General features: G+C 41.3%; 1 protein-coding gene across 3 annotated transcripts in view; it reads right to left on the bottom strand.

Moving 5' to 3' along the window:
• Wdr72 (WD repeat domain 72) overlaps positions 1-24,979 on the bottom strand; it is a 187,406-nt gene that overhangs the window by 146,167 nt on the left and 16,260 nt on the right. For 2 of the 3 annotated variants that reach the window (XM_050125831.1, XM_050125837.1), the window contains exons 2-12: positions 21,027-21,205; positions 16,688-16,794; positions 12,689-12,767; positions 10,877-11,051; positions 9,952-10,028; positions 8,508-8,627; positions 7,180-7,325; positions 6,712-6,808; positions 4,546-4,687; positions 3,233-3,481; positions 661-881 (exon numbers count right to left, since the gene is read on the bottom strand). In XM_050125831.1, the coding sequence (XP_049981788.1) occupies positions 661-881; positions 3,233-3,481; positions 4,546-4,687; positions 6,712-6,808; positions 7,180-7,325; positions 8,508-8,627; positions 9,952-10,028; positions 10,877-11,051; positions 12,689-12,767; positions 16,688-16,794; positions 21,027-21,179 (1,566 nt within the window). In that variant the 5' untranslated portion in view covers positions 21,180-21,205. The remainder of the gene's footprint in view (positions 1-660; positions 882-3,232; positions 3,482-4,545; positions 4,688-6,711; positions 6,809-7,179; positions 7,326-8,507; positions 8,628-9,951; positions 10,029-10,876; positions 11,052-12,688; positions 12,768-16,687; positions 16,795-21,026; positions 21,206-24,979) is intronic. The other variant, XM_050125847.1, reaches the window with a different exon arrangement.

Below are 24,979 nucleotides of genomic sequence, written 5' to 3'. Positions count from 1 at the left end.
TCATGTCTTAGCCCAAAATACAGTGTCAAATTCTCCATGTTTACACTCTATGGACATAATTTTATAAGCCAATATAACTTACCAAACACCTTCTCTACAATTGCCATATACCTCCCCACCCCCCCCAAATCTAGTTCAGACTTTAAGAAGGACCTCAGCTCTTTGTTAATAACTGGATTTAAGTTGATGTCTCATGAGAGGACAGGCATTATCTATATTTCCTTTTCCTCATAGATTGATGTTTATAAATTCAATATTTATCAAATGTTCACCCAGTGCTTACTAAGGAAATCAAAGCTAAGCTTTAGTTTATATATTCCTACATTCTTTTAATTGCTTTTGCATAATCTTTGAAATTATTTAAAAAAAAATAAGACAGAACTAGGGAGAAAAAATGGTTACTCCATGCATAATTAAGAATATTTTATAAAGCTATAATTGAGCCATTGTTTACTTTAGCAACATTGTGTGGCACATTATAATAAAAATAAAAACCATATTGAAAAGTTACAAGCAAACTTGTCCGAAGCAGCTAGCTAACTGTGGGCAGACAGAATGTGCATATTTTGTCTGTTTGTTTTCTACTTGTGTGAATACAGGGTTTTGTTGTCGTTTGCTTTTTAACTTGTGTGTTACGTTTTACTCTCTTTATTCACTTACTTTCAGGTTCTCTGGTGGCATCAAGAGTCTTGTTACTGGACCAGCTTCCAAAAAGAACGTGTGCAGAATTTCTTCCCTAAAAATATCCCACAGGATCACACAGGAGCCTTGATCCCCAGACACCATCCAGCTTTCGTCTAATTTTGAAGCAAGACCGTGAGGGTAAAGCAATGAAGTCACACTCTGGTTATGGCCTCTGAGAAGCCTATGACAGGGGGGATCTGGAAAGTGGTCAGACACCAAGTATCACAAAGTTACTTTTAAGGTAATTCTAAGATTTTTGTTTCACACATTTTTAACACATGCACACAGTTGGCTAAGAAAATTACTCAGCAGCCTTGGTATACCATCTCAAAGAGCTAAATGCTTCCTCTGAAGCTAGACCAAGCTTTGACCAAGGCAGGAAGCTTGGTTATTCAAGCCTCCTGCTTGCTGATGGCTGCTGACATGCTATAGCACGAGGGAACTGGTCACTTACCCCTTCTTCACTCGAGCAGCCAAGTTAAATTTAACAGAAAAGAAAAGCAAATGCAAGCCGGGCAATGGTGGCGCATGCCTTTAATCCCAGCACTCGGGAGGCAGGCTCCAAAGCCACAGAGAAACCCTGTCTCGAAAAACCAAAAAAAAAAAAAAAAAAAAAAAAAAAAAAAAAAAANCAAAAAAAAAAAAAAAAAAAAAAAAAAAAAAAAGAAAAGCAAATGCCACAGAACGTCTTTCTACAGATGTTTAAAATGATTAAGTTCTACCCCGTTTCCATTGCTTCCAGATAAAGTATACCAGACTCGAATAGGTCATCAATTCCTTCTTTTGAAAGCTGGGCACAATGTTTAAACTTTGGTGCTGAAGGAGTCAGCACCTTACCTGTGAGCCAATCACTTCCTACATGTGCTGCTGCAGGTGTGGACATCTGCTCCTTCCTTCTGACTCACAGATTCTACCCACCTCTTTAACATACGAGCAATAACCAGCCTCACGTCGGACAGGCTGGTGGGTGAAATGAATACATTCTCACACAATGCCTGGCACCGGGGAAGCATGGGAAGCCTGTGGCAGGTGGGCAAGTGACCTTCCAAGCCAGATCTAAACTGGAACTCAGGACTTCTGATGAGCCGCTTCCCTTGCCACTGGCCCCTGCTGCTTTTTTCATTGCAGCCCACATTTTCCAAACTAGAGGTGACCCTTTGCCATGTGCACTATTTGAACTGAAACAGAATCTTCTCAAAGATCTGTTATTTTGTTCTGCTTCATATTCTGGCCTTAGCAAGCTGCGATGAACGTTAGTTGAGAAGCTGTCAGTCAAGTGCAGGTTTCTGTTTGTTTTCTCGATATTAGGATAAATCGGCCTAGATTAAAATGTCTACGGTGACCTCTTGCTCTGACTTCTAATGGCAGCTGTTTACCTCCTTGTTATCTCTCCTGGCATCGTTGCCATTTACTCCGCTGCTGACAAACACAAGTCACTCACACTCAGTGAGTGGTTCGAGTGTGAGAAAAGAACGGAGACTACATGAGGTTCTAATGGAAAACTGTACAAAAACAAACAACAACAACACTGAGGATGTGTAAGGTCCTAGGTTTGGTCCCTAGCACTGCAGGGAAAGAAGAAAGGAAGTTCATTTGGGGGAACCCACTGTAGAATGCTTATGAAGCATGTACGATGCCCTAAGTTAACCTCTCAAAAAGAAAAAGGAAAAGGAAAAAGCCAAGAACATACAATTTTACTATATATCCTAAAGCTGCCATCCCCTCTAATCTTCCCTCTCCTTATATGACAACTCATTGTATAATGACATTTATTTAGCAGGTATTAATTGTCATAATGCACAGAGTTGAATAAGAGCACAGACTTCATGACAAGGAAATACAAATAAATACCGGAAGATACCATTTTATTCCTCATTGGTAAAGATTTAAATGTTTTCAAAATGTAAAAGGTGGTCATTTTTGGGGGAACACTTGCAGTTTCACAGGTATTATTGGGTATTCATGTATATACTGATATCAGTTCTTTATGGAACCATTCAGATAGCTTAATTTTCAAAATCAAAATCACAAACTAATATTGATGTAGCCATTCAAGGATAATCATTTCTAAACCTTCCATAGTAGCTAAAGGCTGGAAAAGTTAGGCTCAATTAACAAAAGGGTTTTCAACCTAAATTTTGATTATTATTCATCATTTATAATGAGCTCATGAAGAATGAGCACCAGAAATATTTTATTAATATTTATCCAATAATAAATGCACGGCAATCATTTTGGTAATAAAAACACTGCACACAGTATGTTAGTGTGCATGTGTGCATGCACACATGGACATACCCTTTCAAGAAGTATAGTGAAGCTATTACGTACAGTGGCCTTTAAAGTGGTACGAGAAGCTTCTGGTGGGGACAGCACAATTCTCTGCTTGAGTCTTCACATACCTATGTACATGTTTAGTTTAGCATTAGACCATGCACAGATTTATCTGCAAATGCCATCAAAGGTCTGAGGCCTCTGAATCACTTTTGTATAGGTCGTAGAAGACTAGATGAATTAAGTAAACAGGTGAAGGAAAAAATTCAGTCACCTTTCCATAGAGAGTCCCCTTCTAGAAGTCCTGCTTTGGCAGCATTCAGAGCCTCAGTGATGAAAATGGCCCCATCCTCACAGCCACAGACGAGCTTATCGAGATTTGGAATGTACTCTGATGAGGTGATGGTTGCTGCCGTGCCCATCTCATCTCTGGGCCCGGAGAAATGGTCTGCGATGCTCTGGGACACCGTTTGATGCTTATCGAAATTGTCCTGGAGAGTCCAGGTGGTGGTCATCGGGATCTCTGAAAGGAGCACATGCACGGGGGAGGGCTGGTTTATTTATTCATACGCGATATGAATAGTTAAGATGTCAGCTTTTTGGTAGAAAAGCTCGGCCCCATTCAGAATGCTGATCTGTAACTATTGGGATGCTCAGCTGAAGGTCATTTGAATTATGATAGCTGTATTTGTGCATCAGACCCACAAACTTAAACTACATCTGTTTTTATATTGGCATTACATCCCTAGTTGTTTGACAGAATGTCTCACAAAAGAACTTAAGGAAGGAAGGGTTTGTTTTAGCTCAGAGTTCAAGAGCATGGTCCATCATGGCGGGGAAGTCACGGCTATGGAGCTCCCGGCAGCGCTCATACTGCGTCTGCACTTAGGAAAGAAAGAGATGAATGTGGCGCTCAGTTTGTTCTCTTCCTTTAATTTTGTCCAGGAATCCAGCTCATGGAATTGGCTGTCCACATCTGAGGCCCTTCCTCCCACCTTAGTTAACCTGGTTTAGAGACTCTTCAGAGACACGCTCAGAGGTGTGTCTCCTAGGTGACTCTCAACCCTGTCAAATTAGCAGTCTTTAATTCTCACAGTATCTAATGGCAAGAGTCTGTGAAGCCTCTTCACTGGCTCTTGTTTGAAGTTCTCTATGACTCAGTGTAAAAGTCTCTGAATTAATCACAATTAGTTTTCAGATAACAAGACTGGAAACTGAAACTTTTGGGGCTAGGGAAATAGGTTGGCAGTGAAGAGCGTGTACTGCTTGTCTAGAGGACCCAAGTTCAATCCACAGCACCCACATCAGGCAGCTCACAGCTACTACCTCTAACCCCATCTCCAGAGGGAATCAGACACCACTGGCTTCTGTGGGAACCTGCATTTGTATGCACAGACTCACAACAGACGTATACACAAAATTTATAATAATAAGAAGAAAGAAATGGAAAGTGGCAAGCTGATCACAGCTTTAATCCCACTGCTTGAGAGGAGGAAACAGGAAAAGCTCTTTGAGTTTGAGTTCAAGGCCAGCCTGGTCTGTCTAACGAGACACTGCATTGGAGTGTGGGGGACAAAACTATCTTACCTCTAGGAGAACCATCAAACTTAGATATGGGGACATCTGGGATATGCCACAATGTAATTCTTCCTGAGACTTCTCCAGAGAAAAGTACCTTGTAAAAAGGCTCCTTCCGTTCATTCATGTAGCCCATGACAAAATGCAGGCTCTGCAAAAGCAAACATGGGTGTGGCATAGGTGATATGGTAATGACATAGGTGGTATGGTAATGACATTGGTGATATGGTAATGATGTGGTAATGACATAGGTGATATGGTAATGATATGGTAATGACATAGGTGATATGGTAATGACATGGGTGATATGGTAATGATATGGTAATGACATAGGTGATATGGTAATGATATGGTAATGACATAGGTGATATGGTAATGACATAGGTGATATGGTAATGACATAGGTGATATGGTAATGATATGGTAATGACATAGGTGATATGGTAATGACATAGGTGATAGGGTAATGATCTGACCACAGGGAAGAGAGAAGCAAGACTGCGAAGCCAAACTAAACCTTTTCCATCTGTTCACCGCTCCTTCAAAATCTGCAAGTGAATTAAATAAAATCATCCATGATTTAGGTAATAGAAAAAAAGAGCCTTGGTTAAACATTCGACATGAGATCACAGGCTAAGCTGCAGAGAGTTGACACGAGGATCTAACCTTGGGTGTGGCACTGGCAAAAGATTCACCTGTTTATGTGTTCATACTCAGAGAAACAAAGCTGGGCAACTTCCCAGTTAAAGATTTTATTTTATGTGTATGAGGGTTCATCTTCATATATATTTGTGCACATGTGTGTACCTGTGGACCAGAAGAGGGCATCAGGTCCCCTAGAACTGGAGTTACAGTTGTGAGCCACCATGTGGATGCTGAGAACCGACCTCGGATCTTCTAGAAGAGCCGCCTGTGCTCTTAACTGCTGCGACATTTCTCCATCCCCACTTTTCCAGTTTTAAAACAATGATATTCTATAGCTTGGATATTTGCTTGTTAGGGTAGAAATTCATGAGCGACATTTGGTTTCTGTGGAAAACTGCGCTGTTAAAAATTTATTCTGGAGCCAAAAGGGAGAAAAGAGCAGGTCCTACAGAGTAGCGACAATGCCTTTCTAAGCGAGCCATAATTCTGCTCTGAGACAAGGTTTTGCTTCTGCCTGTGAAGGAGTGTAGAAGTGTCCCCTGATGCAGGCTGTAATCCTGAATTTTTTTGTTCTTTTTTTTTTTAACTGTTCCAGCAGCACATGGGGTTCTCATTTTGGCTGAGAGATTTTTAACAATGTTTTTGCAACCAAACCTTAAAGGGGGCATCCTGGCTGTGGGGCTTCCAGGAGCTCCGCTGCCTAGCTAAGCAAATGATTATTTTGTACATAGCCACATACTTTCATGTTGATACGCCACTAAAGTAAAACTCTTTCTCTTCATAAAGCATCTTTTTTGATAATTAACGGATGGCTGATTCTACAGGTTAAAAATCACATTGAATAACACCATAAGAATAAAAAAAAAACTGCTTAGATTTCAGATGTGGCCAACTGTCAAAAGTATAGTTCAGCCAAATAGGAAGCTCACAGTTATATTCTCTACCATCTGCCAGCAACCTCAATTACTCTTTTGAGGAGGAAATTTACTCACAAGAATAGCTAAGCACGTGTGAAAATGATCAAGTTTTTATTTATGTTTTTTAAGTATCAACACCCTTTCATAGTTTGAGAATTGGAATAGGTATATGGAAATTTAAGAATGTTGTATGAAACAGAAGATAAACGTGGGATGTGGGCGCATGTGTTTGAGAGAATCCATACAATAAATTCCAGAAACTGGTGCACCTAGGGAAAGGACAAGTAAGTGTTAATCGTAACTGTTCTTTCAACTTCCCAACAATTGAAATGTTCCCTGCTACAGTAGGCGAACAGTCAATATTTATGGTGGTGAAATTAGAATTTTAATATCTGCTTTATTTTCTTCCACACTTGTATTTTCCCTGTAATGAATAGGCCTTGTTTATAACAATCAACCGTTCTTAAGGGTGGCATTTTCTCTCCAGTAGCCATTAACACTCGAAGTTGATTTTCTCCGTAACAAACTTGATCTGATGCTTTGGTTTCAGTTTTGCAAGCCTGAGTCTATTACAAAGCAAGAAGCAGGCTTGGGGCCGCTTTTCTTCTCTTACCTTGCTTTCCTCCACAGTCGTGGAGCACAGTAAGTGAGGGTAGATGGTCTCCTTGAGGACTCTGCCATCGGCAGGGCACATGCATTTGGAAAGCCGACTGCGCAGGGGAAAATTAAGAGGCAAAATTTAGAACTTAGGGTCTTTTATTTGCTTCCACTTTCAAAAGCCGGATGGCACCATTCGAGTTTCTAAACTCTAGTTAGAAACTGTTGGGTTAATAATTACGGATGACTTTTTGAAAGCCCCGCACCAGCTGTACGAGTTCTACATGGCTAATCTCAGGCCTTCATCCCCCGCTGTGTGGTACAAAGGCAGAGGCCTTGCAAGCCCGGAGTAAATCTTCCAGTGCCAAAGTTGTTTTGTTCTGGGTTTTGATCAGGGGCTGCACGCAGAGACTTTTCCATAATAAACCTCCCCAAGTTCATTTTCTACCTGAATGTTCTGAACGCCGCTCCCATCTGAGCCCACCTGTTCAGCAGCTGATAGATGTAACTGTGACCGTCCTCTGTCCAAACAAGGATCCTGTGCGCAGCAAGCACTTCTCCACCAGAGAAAAATTGTCCGTCTCTGCTAACTTCAGTCCACAGAAGGGAAAAGTCACAATAGTCATAAACCTGCAGGACATTGCGGATACACATGAACAAAGCCGGGGAACCAACTCTGCCCGGAGGATTAGCAATACTCATGCTCATGGAGACTATGATGAAGTTAATGCTACAACCTATTAAATATTAATAGCAAGCATTCTGTATTCATGGACGAAGATATTGTTTTGTGATTTACTAATATTTCACTCAGACTTACTCTTTCCCATTTATCCTAAGGTAAGTTGCAGAGGATGGAGTTGTCTGACTGGCTTGTCCTATCATGTACCTTGTAAGCATAGAAGCCCAAATCCTACATTTTTAAATAGTTTTATTCTCTCCATATGAGTAGTCCCAGTACATTGCTTAAAATTCCTTATATATAAAATGTTTACATAGTAGAAATCCTTAGTTAGCTGGCGTACTTTAAATCTTCAGCAATAATACATCATTATGGCACAAGTCAGACAGAATTCCCTTAGCAGCTGTGTGAAACATTAGAGTAAATAAAAGATGATATTGTAGTTTTTCTTTACTCTTGGAGACATCACTGACTATATTCACAAGGAAAGAAAGAATACTCCCTAAAAACATGGTAGCGATACAACAGGAAAAAAATTCAGAAATATGATCTATCTCTATAAGTGACAAGTATTAGCTTTCTTAAAGCAAAATGCAAACATTGGTTTTGAAAATAATTTAGAAACCCTGTCTCGAAAAAAACAAAAATAGAAAATAATTTGGCAATTCATTTTTTTAATAATTTGCCTTTGTTTTATGTGTGAGTGTTTGTCTGCATGTAGGCATCACATGCATGAGTGCCTGAAGAGGCCAAAAGCAAACATCACATCCCTTAGAGAGGGAGTCACAGGCATTTGTGAGTCACCGTGTGGGTTTCAGGAACAGAACCCGTCCTCTAGAAGAGCAGCCGATGCTCTTAACCCATGAGCCATCTCTCCGACCCCCAGAAATTATTTTCAACATTACTATGATTTGTTGTTGATAAAACTAGAATTTATTGGTCCACATACACTATCTTTGGGAGCTAATTAATGGAACACAGAACAATAGGACAGGAAGAAAAGACTAATCATTCCATGTCTTAACATTATTACTTTAAATGAATTTTTTTTTCAATATTTAAATTATATTATCACTGTTGGACTCAACAAGAAAACCATTTCATTTGTCCATCACCAGTATTTTTAATACCTTCCAACAGTTAGAAAATACCACCAACAGGAGTCTCTCTGTGTATGTACAAAATCGTATCATCTGACAGTTCAAGGAATCAAGAAACTTCGATTCTTTTTCATAGACATCTTGCTTTTCCTTGAAAAGGAAAAAAAACATTTGAATACAAATTCCAGGAAATGTACACATAAACAGAAGACATAGTCCTTCTCATATGCTTGACACTGGCCCTTCCTAGCATTAGACAGGGGAAAGTATCCAAGGTTCCTTTCCAGTGTTTTGATCTAAATATTACTTTGCAAGATTCAAGGACTTATTACTGATAGTCAGCCAAATACCATTCTACAAGACACCATGATAAACATTGAGAATAATAAAGTTACCAGCTACCAGACAGAGCAGAAAGGAGGGGTGTAAAATTTCAAAAATCAGAACAGCAACAAACCAACCCTGAAGGGTCTTGATTACTAAAACCAGAAGTAAGTAGCTGTGGGACAATGGTCTTGTACTTTGTAAAGATTTGTCACTTGTATTTTAATAAAATGCTGATTGGCCAATAGCCAGTCAGGAAGTATAGGCAGGGTGACCAGGCAGGAAGTAGAGGCAGGGCAACAAGAATTCTGAGAAGAGGAAAGCTCAGTCTGTAGTCGTCATCCAGATGCAGAGGAAGCAAGATGAATAACACCTCACTGATAAAGGTACCAAGCCATGTGGCTAACACAGACAAGAATAATGGGCCAATTTAAGATGTAAGAATTAATTAATAAGAAGCCTGAGCTAATAGGTCAACCCAATTATAATTAATGTAGTAGACCTTTGTGTATTTCTTTGGGATGAACTGCTGTGGGACTGGGCGGGACAGAAACCTCTGTCAACAGTAAGCAATACAAGAGATGCTTTGAAGAAACACAATTATAACCAATGCAGGGCACCAAACCTGCAGTAAGCTTCTGGTATTTCTGGGGATAGGGGATGGGGTTCTAAAGAGCAATAGGCAACACAGTATCTAGGCTTCTCAATGAAGAAATTGCCACTGACTGTGTGGTGCTGTCTGGCACACATACTGTGGTTCTGCTTTTGTCTGTTACTATGACTCTATTCTGATGCAGCAGGTGGGCATGCGGGCATTCCCAGGAAAGGGACCCTTATACACATCTGTCTGTTCACAGATCTCATACCCTAGAACATTCCTAATAGAGGGGACAGAACAATGTCTGCTATCAATTTTTAAATTAAAAATATAATCTTTCCCTCTCTACCCCTCCCCTGTGTGTGTGTAAATAAATCTATTTACATTATGTATGGAGTCATGGTTGGAAGGATGCAATTCAACTGCTTCAGTGCCCACCCTTGGAAAGATATCATTTAGACCCTCAACTGTGAACATGCATCACCCTCATAGTTTGAATTTTCAACGAATAGTGATTGAAATAATGGAAAAATGAGTGGTTTCCAAGCCAACCTGGATGCTGTTGATGGACGAGGAGAGGTCCCAGACTTTGAGCTCGCCAGTTACAGATACGACCAAGAGAGAATCCTCTGTGAAAGGAAGGTAGGAGCTGTCAGTCAGTGGGCCTGGACGCTGTCACTATTACCTCACAGTCACTCAAAGATTTCACAGGGCTGGGTCGGCAGGATATATTTAGCTTTGATTTTTGTTGAATTTAGGAAATGATTTCATCCCATGTTCCAACTCCCTGTGTATGTGCAGAATATAGAGCCATAGCACCTGGCAGATGCTGGTGATGTTGAGCCCACTTAAGATGGGGTGTAGAGCCAACTCCCATATCACTCAAGCATTACTGACTATAGAGCCTGAATCTCAGTAATATATCCAGAAAAAGTGTTCTGCTGCTCCACAATAAAAGAAAAGAGAGAAATAAAGAAAGAAAGAGAGGGAGGGAGGGAGGAAAAGTAAGAAAGGTAGAAAGGAAGGAAGGAAGGAAGGAAGGAAGGAAGGAAGGAAGGAAGGAAGGAAGGAAGGAAGGAAGGAAGGAAGGAGAAGGGAAAGAAGAAAGGAAAGGGAAAGACAAGAAAAGAAAGAGAAAGTTGAAGGGACAGGAATGGAAGGGGAAAGGAATCGGGAGGGGGAGAAGGCAAGGCAAGGAGAAGAAAGTACAAACAGCTCAACAGCCTGTCCCTCTCAGAAAGCAGAACTGAGAACTGTGTCATAGAAACAGCTTCTCTTTCATTTGTCTTCACCTCCTGCTGGCTTCTTAATAACTTGACCCACTGGTGGAGGGAATCTGGGTTTCCCCTGACATGGCTTCGAGACATCGCCAGGACAAGGTGAACCCCAGCGGAGTTCTCCGCTCTGGCTTGACAATTTCAGGAGCGTCTCAAGCAGCTGCTGCGCAGTCTTAGAGTCCCGAGATGCCCACGGTTACCTTGAATTCTCACAGAGTGAACAATGCACATGCATTTCATCCAGTCGGGGGACTGCGAGGAGGAAAAGGTGTGCAGGATAGCCAGGGTCCCAGCGTCAAGGATGAGGACATCTTGGTATTCCCCACAGCACAGCAGCCAGCCTTCGCTGGTCATCCGGAAGGCGCAGTGGTAGTACTGTGGAAGAGAATTTCCAGAAGAGCACCTTAAAGATGGCTAGCTAGTCTTGATCTTCTAGCTGTGTAAAGGCCTCTCTGAATCACAGGCACCCTCTACCTTTGAACTAGGTGACACCTCCAGTTCCCTCCATTAGCCCCACACTCTTGCCATGGTGATTTTTCAGCTTAGCTTCACCCCCCCCACTCCTCCACCTCCCTCACCCCACCCCCACCTCTCATCCTCATCTCATCCTCCATGGTGAAGTGGAGACCTTTTAAAAGCAATACTACAAATCATGGAGCAGTGATGGGTATATTATTCCTTTTGTCCTTTCTTTCATTCTTTCTCTCTCTCTTTTTTTTTTTTTTTTTTTGCTTGTTTTTAGGTTTTTGGAGACAGGGTTTCTCTGTAGCTTTGGAGCCTGTCCTGGAACTAGCCGTTGTAGACCAGGTTGGCCTTGAACTCACAGAGATCTGCCTGTCTCTGCCTCCCCAGTGCTGAGATTAAAGGCGTGCGCCACCAACACATGGCTGGTATACTATTTCTGTAGTGTTATTTAGAGCTAAACAATCTGGGCTTTCTACCCCAGTGATACTACTAAAAACTAGTATGAAGTGAAAGCATTTTAAGAAGATATTCTTATACAAAATAAATTTTGGAAGTAATTTCTGTTAAAGAATAGATTATACATCCTACGGTCCCTACACTCTGTGACTGGGTTCTGGTCTAGAAGAAGAGGGGAGAGTGTGAGCATGTTATGATACCAGTAGCACAAACAATGAAAAAGTATAAAAGCAAAATCTCAATAGCAAAGGGGTGCTAAAATTACTCCCTTATTAGTAATCTGTCCATCAAAATTCAGAAACTACTTTGAAAAGCAGAAAGTATGATTGAAGAAAGAGCTCATCGGAAATCAGTTGTGTGGTATGTTTGAAGCCCTGGGTTCAACCTCCAACATTGGAGAAAACAGAAAACCCCTGGACTGGAAAGTGATAACAGAAATTGTAACTAGGTTTTTTGCTTTAACAAATTAAAAAAAATAGAAATCAATGAATCAATCAAAAGAACTGGTTAAGACTGAAAAGTGTACCACAAGCTTTGCTTTCTTCTGAGATTTTATTTTTACAGTTTTAAATTGTACCTGTGTATCAGTAGGGAGTGGGGTATGTGCACCTGAGTGCACTGCCTGCAGAGGCCAGTAGAGGTCCCTAGCACCCCCTGGACTTGGATTAGAGGTAAGATTTGTATGCTGGGAACCAAATTCAGATCCTCTGGAAGAGTAGTAAATGCTCTTAATCCCTGAGCCATCTCTCCAGACCCAGACAAGCTTTCACGTTGTATAAAATAGTATATTGTTAAGCTGAATCTTCCCAATTATACATGGATGCTTTGTGTCACTTAGGAAATGTGAAACAATATGAAACCCATTTTTAAAGATAAGATACAGAAATGAAATAATCAGGAATAAATGTTGTTGACCAGTATCTTTTAGACTGAGAGGAAGACCACACTAACAGGTGATCACTGGTTATATTTTTTTTTCATTTTGGAAGAAAAATAAAATTCAAGAAAAGTATTCTCCAAAAGTATTAAGTCCCCAGATAAAAAATGCCGTGAGTTTGGCATCTCGAACGTTCTGAAGGGCGTGCACTTACACAGATTGCAGTGTGCCTGTAAGGAAGAGTGGTTTTCTCCACACACTGACCGCTGCTCACATTCCACAGGTACATCTCCCTGGAACAGAGAACTCTGCGTTATTCTCTGCCATTTCCACACAGTTGGCTGGAGTAATTTCTTGTGCCACCAAGTTTTTCTTCAGTGATGCACTTAGGCGCCACCTGATTGCTCGTGTGGCTTTTGTTACAGGTTACTGGACAAGAGAATGCTGTGGTCGTTAGCAGGGCTGACACACCGGAGCTCTGTCACTTTGTTTGGATAACGACACCCTGCCTGCAGCCTGCATGCTTTTCTTTAGGGACACTCTGGCTAACAACAAACGGTGGGGATTCAGCCAGTGTGGCCTTCGAGAGGGACACTACCACAGTCTCGCCATGGAAACTTATTTCAATGAGCTTAAACTACATATTCTGGGAAGGATAACACACCAAATCCGTGTTCCCCGGCAGCAGCTCCCCCACCCCTTCTCTCTCCTGAAAACAAACAGCACCACCTAGAGGCCATACTTGGCCTATCATTGATCCAGTTTCTTTGATTCCTCCGCCTCCGATTTGAAATCCTGAAATAAACAAACCTTGACACTTAATATTTGTAAAAACTTCATTATTTTTGAAAACTCTAGTTTAATGCATGTTATACACAATGAAGCTATGAAATATCCCAGGTAGATATGTTAAACCTAGATGATTTCTGTTCAGAAGATTAAGGACAGTCGAATCAGAACTGCATAATACCCTTTGACTTTGGAAATTTCAATACAGAAGCAAAAACAATTAGATAGGTAAAAAACAAGCTTTATGGGTAATATGGGGAAAGGCTGTAGTTGAGGTAAAAATTATATATATATATATATATATATATATATATATATAATATGACATATATTATATAATATATATCACATATATATACTAATGATGTTAAATTTTGCATGTATTTGATAATTTTTCAGGGATTCATTTTTCTAATCAAGCACTCGGAACCAATATTCTAAACCAGTGATTCTGAAACTGGGGTGATTTCTGTTCCCCACCATCAGCCACTTCTTGAAGACAATCTTGTTGCCACTAGGAACACACTACTGCCATCTAGTGGACAGAGAACAGAGGTGCCTCAGTCGCCTTGCCGTGTCTAGGTTTCCACAACAAAGGATGTTCTTTCCAAAATGCCTTGAGTATGCGGTAGAGAGGGCATGCCCTAGAATCCGACTCATAGACCTTCCTTCTGTTTTTAACTAGTACATCCAAAAGAGGTTTTGCGATAACATGGAAAAGCATGCCATTCTACAAAGCGGGAGCGAAAACCTGTGTGTCCGCAAACATGTATGTGCATTCGTGCACATGCTGAAAACAATGATGGAAAGAAAGACAGAAATTAAGAGAATATATCCCAGAAATAAAACAACTAATAATACACCTAAGGGAAAATGAAGGATATAGAAACTAAAGGTAAAGAAACTGAATTCTAAGTAGCCCACAGCATAAAGTAACACAGTCACGTAGTTTAGCGCTGTAGTCTCTCACTCTTCCCCACATCCACAAGCCTCTGAAAGTATTTACAAAGCGACCCCAGCGAGCCTCACTCCATGGCTGTTACGGAATACTGGTGTGTGTGATTTTTAGAAGCTCACGGTAAACTGATATGCTTTGAAGTTTATTTTTAAGCTGATATCTCTAATAATCAGTTTTTAAAGATGTATCTTATTTTTATTTATGCATATGTGGGGAGGGCTTTAATGTGTATGCACACAGGAGTGCAATGCCCATAGAGGCAGGAGGAGGGGGTCAGGTCCTCTGGAGTTGGAGTTCCAGGCATTTGTGAGCAGCCGTGTGAGTTCTGGGATCTGAACTTTAGTCCTCTGGGAGAGCAGACACATTCTTCACTGCTGAGTGATCGCTTCAATCCCAGATCTGGACTCTCTTACCTTCTGTTTCCTATTGTCTCTAAGAGTTATCTGTTCCAAGGTCTTCATGTGCACATGTGTGTGTGTGTGAGTGTGTGTGTGTACATATAAATGTGTGTATATATACACATATACATGTATAGATAGATTGATTGATTAAATAGCTGTCCCTATGCTAAGCTTTCTCCATCAGAGCTCGAGATCCCCATGCCCACCTGCCTACAGATGTTCCCGTCTGTGTGGCACATGGGAATTCACAAGCCTCTTCCCTCTTTTGTTCTCTGTCAGCGAATGGTTTATCCGTATGTAAGATTCCCAAGTTTATCTGAGTCTCACACTCCTCCAGCTGTCCCCAAGTGGGCACGGGAGACTCCAAATATGGTTGCTGGGACATACGGATGGAAGGATAGTCTAAGATTGTCTAGAAATGCAAGTTTCAAAGATCTAGGCTACCCCCACTGAACTCTCGTCTGTGGGACTAGGGCCCAGAAATCTGCACACGTCTCTGAGATGCACCCAGTCTTCAGGACCTGGGTCCTAGCAAAGTCTCTGTTCTAAGTTCTGACACTTGGCTACTCTGCATCCACTAGTAACCATAATTTCTCTTAACAAGTGGAAATCCTCTCTATCAATACCAAAACATTTTGCCTTTAAGTTTAATTAACCATGTTGCATTAACTCTGTATGCTTATCTATAGAAAATATTAATACTACAATATCAACATCATTTTGTTAGTATATATTTCCCATGCATTTCCTTTTCTAAAAGTGTTGCATGAGCTCTAATTGGTCTAAATAATAAAAACCCAGAGTCAGATATTAGGAGGTGAAAGCTGCGAGATCAGAGAAACAGTACAGTTGGCCACTAGAAAGACCTTTTACCTCTACCGAAGCCTCAGACTGAAGGGGAGATCCCATCAGACTGCACACTCAGACTGAATCCTCAGACCGCACTAAGTTCCTGTCTCCTCCTGCCTTATATTCCTCTCTGCCCAGCCACATCACTCCTGTCTCCACCTCCCTAGTGCTGAGATTAAAGGCATGGGATCCTAAGTGCTGGCATCATCTTTGTGTGAACTCTGTTTCTTTTTTAGACAGATTTAATATGTAGCCCAGGGTGGCCTTGAACTCACAGAGATCCATCTGCTTCTGTCTCCTGAGTGCTAAGGATTAAAGGTGTGAGCCACTGCTGCCTGGCCTCTATGGCTAACTAGTGGCTTAACTCTGCACTCTGATCTCCAGGCAAGCTTTATGTGTTAGATTGCAAACAAAATATCACGGCATAAAAGAAGTACTTATATTACTTAATTTTTTTACAAATGTATTTCCCAACTTTATTTTCTTTTATGTTTTATTTGGTCTTATTGTTTTTCCAATTGTCTGACAACCATTATAATTTAATTTTAAAACTTGGTCCTATTATTTAATTAAGATTAAGATTAGTTCAACTGCCTTATTGTATGCTTTTTTAACGTGTGGAGGACAGAGGTCCACACTGGTTATTTTCCTCACTCCTTCTCCACTTTCTTGTGGATGTCTTTGTGTTTGTGTGTACACACGTGTGGGGGGGGTATGCAAGGAGAGTGGGTGGACAACTGTGTGCAGGTTTTTGTGTGGGTGTTACTTTTCTATCTGCGTGGGAGGATAACAATGAAGGCCATTCCTGGATTGAAGGTGACCTTCAACATGTGGTCCTCATATTTTCAACGTGTGGTCCTCATACCTTAACCTATCAAGTGCTGGAGTTTCAGGTGTTTGATAACACACTGGGCATGAAATCTCTGGAGGCCAGAGGTCAACACTGGGTGTTTGTCTAGATTGTTCTCTCATGGTCTCACATAGAACCTGGAGCTCATCAATGTCACTAGACTGACTGGTCCACACCTAAGGCTCTCCTGTCACACTCTGTGGGGTTACAGCCTTGTTCACGACTGCCGGGGGTCCATACACAGGAACTCACATTTGAGTTGCAAGCACTTTACCCCTGGGTTCATTTCTCCTCTACTCCCCTCACACGTTCTTGGCTTTTAAGGAAAGGAAGGCAATAGAGACGGAGCTAAGCAACGCTGCTCACCCGTTCTCAGCAGCACTCACAACATAGGGCTGTTTGGAGAAGTCTCTCGCTCTCGCCAAGCATGTCACTGAGGCTGAATGTCCAAAAAGAAGTTCTTTAGCTGAAATCTGAAAATGTTGAAAATTAGGTTTTTGAACAACTCTAAACTTCCAGTAATAATAATAATACATTTTTTAAATATGCTAAGTTTTTTATATATATATACAAGTTTCAGAAAAGCTGATCATAACACAGGACCCACAGTCTAGGAAACCTGGAGATGAAGGGACGTGTTGTTCTCAACGTTTTATTTGCTTGAGTTTGGGCTCCATCATGAAATTTCGATGAACACTAGACCGATTCCTCAACATTTCCATTTTGAATACATCTAAGTCAGTGCCACTGCTTCTCATGCCCAGAAATTTCCCTGATGAGCCCAGCCAGTGGAGGCCAGGATTCCATGCTGGGTGTCGTATTGAACCCCTGGCACTCCAACACTTAATAGGCTAAGGCAGGAGGAGCACACATTGAAGGTCATCCTCAATCCAGGAAGGGCATCCATTAGTATCCTCTCTCACAAACTGAAAAGTCATGTCCACACAAAAACCTACACACATTCACAACAGTTTGACTCAGAATTATTAAAAATGGGAACACAACCAAGCTGCCCTTCAGTCAGACACAAGCCACAGGCCCATAGGCAAACAGCAGGTGTCAGCTGACTCAGCAGGTGAGCTGCATAGACAGGTTGAAAGCATGTGCTTGGCTTGGGTGAAAGAAAGAACCCTGGAGAGCCCACTCTCGTATAACTCCAATTCTGGGATGCTCAAGACAAGACAGAACTAGGGATGTCAAAACATTTGTGCTCACCAAGGGTTTGGGAAAGCAGGAGACTCTTGGATACAAAGGATTTCTAGAACAATAAAATGTTTCTGTATCACATGACAAATTGTAAACATATGTCAGCAAACATCTGTCAAAGCCCATACAATGCCACATCTTAGTGACACATCCAGGGGCACTAAGAAGGAATCAGCTATAATGTATAATCATGAGTTCTAAATCCAATGATGTGCACGATATACCACTCCAGGGTGATAGGATGTCAGAGTTAGCGTCAGTTGTTAACTTGACAAAAGCCTATAGTCACCTACAACTGAAGATTTGTATAGATCAGACTGACCTGTAGGCAAGTCTGAAGGGCATTTTCTGATTGGTGATTGAGGTAATTGGGCCCAGACCATTGTGGGTAGTACTGTCCTTAGGTACATCCCTAAGCCTGGGCTATATGAGAAAGTAAGTAGCAAGCCATGGGAAACAAGCCAGTGAGCAGTGTTCCTCTGTGGCCTCTGATTGAGGTCCTGCCTTCTGACTTCTTCAGCAATGAACTGTTACCCAGAAGTATAAACCAAATTATCACCTTTCTCTCCCACGTTTTTCTGGTTCTGTTGTTTATCACAGCAACAAAAGTCACACTAGAACACACAGTGATGTCAGGGGACATTGGGTGAGGGGTGAAGAACCCTGTATCTTCTACTCAAGTCCTTTCAGTACATGTGGCCTTGTCTTGATATCAAATTATATGTTAGGTGCTAATTTTAAAATACTTGTAAAAATAAAGCACTGAATTTTTTTAAGTACCTAATTTGACTCCCTTCTTCAAAAATAATAAAATGAACTTTTCTACACAAAAAAACAAACCAAACTCTCATTTATAATGTCAATATGTTGTTTTCCCATGAATTTTTTGAAAGTATACCCCTAAGTTCTTATTCTTTTATCATCTCATATCTGAAATAAAAAGTATATTTTTATCTTGTAAAAAAAGACTTTGAAAATTAAAACTATGGAGCAGAAAAATGCAGGGCTAAGAGAGGTTTCAGGGGTTAATAGTCCTTGAAAAGGGCCTGATTTTGGCTCTCAGCACCCACATGCGCTCAGACCCACTTGCAACTCAAGCTTCAGGGGATCATAAATTCTTTAGTGACCTCTATGGGCACCTGCACTCATGTGTGTATACTCACAGAAACACACACACATACACTCACACACACATGTACACTGTACACGCATCTGAACAGATACATATACACACACATGCACACACATGTACACACACACCCACACACAAATTTTCTAAAGAAAATGCATAATGCCTCCCTAAATGAAGAATAAACATAATAGAACAAAAAATAATTTGAAAAAAAGTCTTGTGGATAGTAAAATATCTATATTTCACATAGATCGATATCCACTTTTTCTCTAAACTATGTAAACATATGCATGAGCAGATAACCAAACATTTCTCCCCAATATAATGGCTTCCCTTAGTTCTGCCACAATCAGAATTATTTTAAAAGATCTCTTGTCATACTAAAATGGTTGTGTTAGGCAAGCAGACATGCCACTGGGGCAGCAGCTAAGAGCTTACATGTGATGGTTATGGTCAGTACAAAAGACAAGCTCTAGTAATGCCACTCACGTGATGTACACAGAAGTCAAAGGCAGAACGACATATGTCTCAGATTTGCTTTATGCATTGTTTGATTTGCATGACTACTTTTTCATAGCGTCCTAATGGTCAACATGCAGAACACAAGACCCATCCCATGCCCCCAGCTCAGATCTTCCCAGAAGCTCCCCTTGCCCAGAAGATTTGAAAATCCCTTTCCTGGGCAACAGAACATCTCCATGGCCAAACCTCATCTCCTCTCCTAGCTCATCTCTCTTTGACCCTAGTTCACACCGCTATCCAGCAGCAGGACTTTTTCCACCTTGCTGCAGATCAGGCTGTTTCCTTAAACAAAATGACCTGCTTCTCCCACCTTGCCAGTGTGAGTCTTGTTCCACTCCACATCTGATTTCTTCCGTATTGGCACAACAGGCTTTTGGTTGCAAAGTCTTTTGTTCTAGACAGTCATATGCAGTTTAAGACAGTAACAGGAACCACTAAATGTCAGCAGCATCTCTGTGGTTCCAATTTTGACAACCGAAAATGTCTGAAAATACCACTAAATGTCCCTTTTGTGGCAAACTAGCCTCCTGCGAAGGACCTCTGCTCTAACCCTAAGAAGACAACATGCTTCTAAAAGGAACATGACAGAACTTTCCAAGGGAACACCACACTGCTGACTGCCACCTACTTAGGATCCTCACAGCGTGGCCTAAGTAGCCAAGTCTGGCCTCTCCTTTACTGCAACCTCAAGGGCCACCAGCACAAGTGTCCTCCTTCAGGTATGAACTCATCCAAGCTACTGTTAGTGTGTATCCAGAGTGCTCAGTGACCAAATACTGCACGAGTATCAGAAACACATTGAAGAAATGAGAAGCTAGGAATTCAAACTTCTTAAGCTTGTAATGAGCTGCGCATTGCCAAGCAGCCATTTCAGCCAGAAAGTAATATAAAATAAAAAGATTGAAAAAGATTAGCAAGAGATTTTAGGCCACTTAGGAGTCTGAGTTTAAACGATAATAGAAAACATACATTTCGGATATATATGAGCACCATTTTGAAGCACATTCACTACGCCACTACCCAGTCCTTTGAAAAACGTTCATAAACATTGAGCTGAGCTGGTCTGCTGTGCAGCTCTTGGCCGTCCTATAGCAGAAGGGTTCGGGGATAGGAGGTGTTAATTAATTACACTATAAAATAGAATTACAATTAATTGTTAATTTAGGTTTAAAAGTGACAGACTTTAAAGGCTAAAAATAGTTTTGATCTTTAAAAGGCTTCTTAATGAGGGCAGTACACTTTAAGTACATCATTAGTTTAATTGTTCAAATTGGGTCCGAAGGCTGCTGGAGTTAAGCAAATATCTATACCGATATGTTAAATGTTTATGACTCGGGACAGAAACAATTAATTGCTAATCGATGGGTCCAATACTAGGTGAGGTCAGGTTCTGAAATCAGAGGGCGGCAACAGTAAATTGGATGTAGAGGTTTTGATGTGGTCTGTAAAAAAGTCACAGCAGAGCAGGGACTCAAAGAATAGCAAGAAGGCTAACCTGTCAGATACGTCCAGATAATTAAGATATTACTCATTTAGTTCATAGTGGCTTTCAGGAGTGCCTTTTGTTTATATTAATGGGCCATATTTCTTTAGAACTCTACTTAAACGGCTCTTCACTTACTCACCCATATAATTCAGGCTAGAGAAGAGTAAAACTCGGGGTGCAGCTTAAAGGGTGATAGTACTTAGCTGGTAACGGAGACTAACCCTCTTCATACTTGCCACACAGCATCTTGATTTGTCCTGTGAACACCTTTTCCACCAGCATGCAAGCCATTGACCATTACTGTAGGGCTGAGAAGCAGAATGACCACCACAGGTTGAATACCTGTGGCCTTGACGCACCTTCAGGTCAGGTGAGAGACTCCAGAGACAGAGCTGACCCTCCTGACTGCCGGTCACTATGGTTTGCTGGTCGTCTGTGATCATGATGGCTGTGATGCTGTGGGGAGGAGCTTTTCTTCCCCAGAGGGCCACAGCCTGCAGAGCACTCCTCATGTGGACGAATTCCAGATACAGAGACCCTGAGGGAAACAATGTATATCATCATTGTTCTTAAATTTGGGGAAGCTCACATCTGTAATTCTAGCGATGGAGGCCCGACGGAAGATCGCTGGCACAAGTTGAAGGCTGACTTGGACTACACAGTGAGTTCTAGATCAACTGTATCTGAGAACCTGGGATGGAAGTCTTTGTGGGCATTTCCTGCAAAACCAGATACATATATACTCCATGACCCAGCCAATCTTCTTTACTTCTTAGTCAAGCAGAGAAAACAGGGTGTACCTATAGGATGATTGCTAACTACATGTGCAACCTTCCTCACAATACCTAAAAACTGCAAGCCAAATGTCAATGAATAGGTAACCAGATAAATAAACAGAGGCATATCTACACAATGGGATACAATTCCTCAACAAAATAAATGGTCTAGTTGACCCACGTGAATCCCAGAACAATTACTTGAAAACAACAAGTACCTGAAAAGAACAGTGTTTTATGATCCTCTGGGTAAAATACTGGAATGTCCATATTAGCACATGGTCCCTGGAAGCAGAGAGCAGAGCAGGGAAGCCCCAGGGACAGGGAGGTGCAGCTTTTTTCTAATTTAACATTTATTTTGTTTGCAGTTATGCGTATGCATGTGTGTCTGTGCACACGGGTGCAGTCTCTCTGAGGCCAGAGGAAGGTGTTGGATCCCTTGGAACTAGAGGAACAGGGGGTTGTGAACTGCCTGCTGAGGGTGCAGGGCACTGAGCGCTGATCCTCTATGAGAGCACGGTGGTCTCTGAACTGATGAATAATCTCTGCAGCTTCAAGGGTGCTGAACATGTTCATCATCCCATCTCTGGTGGTGGGTTTAAGAGTATATACATATAACAAAGCTTATGCTTTAAATGTATATATTTACTACATATTTATTATATTTTGCATGCCAGTTATGCTTCATTAAAGGTGTTTTTTGCTTTGGGAGGCATTCTGGAAGATACTGTCACAACAAAGTCTAAACAAAATTCTTATGGAAACATAACCACAATCGTACATAAATTCACAATAAAGACTTATAGCCATGAAGGTCATAAACCATGACCAATCAGAGGGCTTGAGTACCCTGGGGACTAATAATAAAGGACTAATCTAAAATTCGCCATAAAATGAACAAACAGTTAGAAATTATTAGAATGGCAAGGACATTAAAACCTTAAAAAAAAAATAAGACCCGAGAACCTGAGGCAGGAGGACACTTGTTAAAGCACAGGCTGGACTTAATAAAATTTCATTTTTTTCTTCTTTTAGAATCTAAGGTTTGATGTTATAACTCTCTAGTAGACAGCTTACATTGCATTCATGACACCTTGGGTGTAATCAGTTAAACAACTGAAGGACTGGCCAGATCAACTTGGTCTAAGGGGGGCTGGGGATTGTCCTTATTGTTGATTGACATGGGAAGGCCGTGTCCACTATGGGCAGTTCCACCCCAGGACAGGTAGTTCTGAGTTGTACAAGAAATTAGCCTGAGCAAGGCTTTAAGAGCAAGATAGCAAATCTTGTTTTCCACAGTTCCTGCCTATGCTCCTGCTAGAATTCTTGCCCTGGCTTCCCTCAGTGATGAACTCTGACCTGCGCATCCTCTCAAGCACTGTAACTTACCCAGATACCATGGCTTATCTTTCTCATGGAGGTTTCCAGAATGTTCCCAGATAGTGCTATGGCTTACAGCCATTCTTAACCAACTTCCATTCTGACCTCAGCAGGTACCAGGCATGCACACAGTACACATACATACATGTAGGCCAAACACTCATACACATAACATAAAATGAATAGACCTAAAAATATCTTAGGTTTAATAGCTAAAGGGCCTATTATAATACTGGATTTGATGCAATTTAATTAGGTCTGAAGACAAATACAATATATATGAAGTAAAAACAGCATTAAATTTTATCTCTAAAATTACATATTTAAACACACATTATATGTAAGGAACATGCCAACCAAGAGCAAAATGTCACTTTTGATACAATGTTTAGATGTTCCACTTTCTGTTCTTAAAATAAAGCCAAACTCACTCACCTTTAAATTTTCAGAATTTCGCTCTTGAATAAGAGAAGATTTGGGAATTGTTACTTGCAAATGGTTTTGAACCATTCAAATCATGAATTGAGACTCTTTTTACATGCTATAAAAAGTCCTTAAATGGAGGTACTGATAATCATGCAAGAGACTGGAGCTCATTCCCTGTAATCAACAAATAACTGAACGTCGGGGAGAGCCAGAAGACCAAGCCACAAAGAAAGGGGAAAAAATAAAATAAAAATGGCTCCATCCCTTCAAGTTGAAAGGGACATAAAGCTGAGAGTGTCTGGGTCCTCCCCTTCCCTCCTCATCCCTACTGGTTCTGTTTAGGAACCTGCCCCATAGATTCTTGCATTTTCTCCTGTCATCTTCTGGGAATGAGAAACCAATTCTGGGAGTGTGTTTTCTCTTTCCTTGTCTACTATGTCTCTACCTCTGCTTCAGTCCTGTGTACTGAGATCATCTTGATTCTCCCATTTTGAGCATTTCTTTTTAACACTCTGAAGCAGTAGAGGCAGCTTGGTACCCAGGATTAGCATATCAGATGACTCTTGCAGATGAGGTACGCCTATCTTTACAGCCGGATCTGCAGAGGTGCTCTCGGATTCCAGCAATAGATCTCTGCTCTGACAGAAATGAAGCGCAGCTCCCCAGCAGGGTGCCTGCCACGTTGTAACATCTGGGAAAGGTGGATTCAGGGCTGGGAAAGAAATCAAACTCTCCAACCTGTGTATTTAAAGAATGGAAAGCAATAATGTCTTCATTTGGGTTTCTATTGCTTCGAAAAGACACCATGAGCACATCTCCTCTTATGAAGGAAACCATTTCATTAGGGCTAGCTTACAGTTTCAGAAATTTAGTCCATCTTCATAGTGGTGGGACATGGAGGTGAAGATGTACAGGCAGCCATGGTGCTGGAGGAGCTGAGATTTTGATCTGCAGGCAGCAGAAAGTAAACTGTCTCCCACACCGGGTGTGGCTTGAGCATATGAGACCTCAAAGCCCACCCATATATTAACACACTTCCTTCAAAAAGATCACACTAATTTCAACAAGGCCACACCTTCTATACTGTCACTTCCTATGGGATTCAAACACACAAGTCTATGAGGATCATACCTATTCAGACCACCACAACTAACTAAAGCGAAACATGACCCAGGGCAGAAACAATTTAAAATCACAGAAGGCTCTAGCTACTGCAGGGTTTGAGAAGCTATATCTGTGCCTAAGATGCTAGCCTCCTGGCCACACAGTTGTGCTGACAGCTCAAGACAGCTGTATGAAATCACGGCATGAGCTCAGATTGACTTCAAGTAAAACATTCTGCGAAGCTTAACACAGCAGTGCCCAGCTTATTCTAACAGTGTGTGCCTCCCAATGGCCCTGCAGAGCCAGTCTCTGCCATCAAGCAGGAAACTCCTGAAAAGTCCCTGCTCAATCCCCACCCTAGCACTTTGCCTGACAGAGGTGACACTTGCTAAATATTTCTTAAGTGATGATATTCAATCCAGACAATGGGAAAGAGACTTGAAAACATCAAGGTTGGGGGCTAGAAAGATGGCTTGTTCTTCTTCAGAGGACCCAATTTCCTAGCACCCAAGTTGGGCAGCTCATAATCACTGGTGACTATCTGAAACTGATCCTGGTCTCTGTGCATCAACGAACACTTCTCTCTCTCTCTCTCTCTCTCTCTCTCTCTCTCTCTCTCTCTCTCT

Source organism: Alexandromys fortis, unplaced genomic scaffold (genome assembly GCF_014885135.2).
Source record: "Alexandromys fortis isolate MF-2015 unplaced genomic scaffold, M_Fortis_MF-2015_v1.1 scaffold_22, whole genome shotgun sequence".
Lineage (NCBI taxonomy): Eukaryota > Metazoa > Chordata > Mammalia > Rodentia > Cricetidae > Alexandromys > Alexandromys fortis.
The sequence above is the reverse complement of the archived record's forward strand: the minus strand, read 5'-3'. Positions and strand labels throughout refer to the sequence as shown.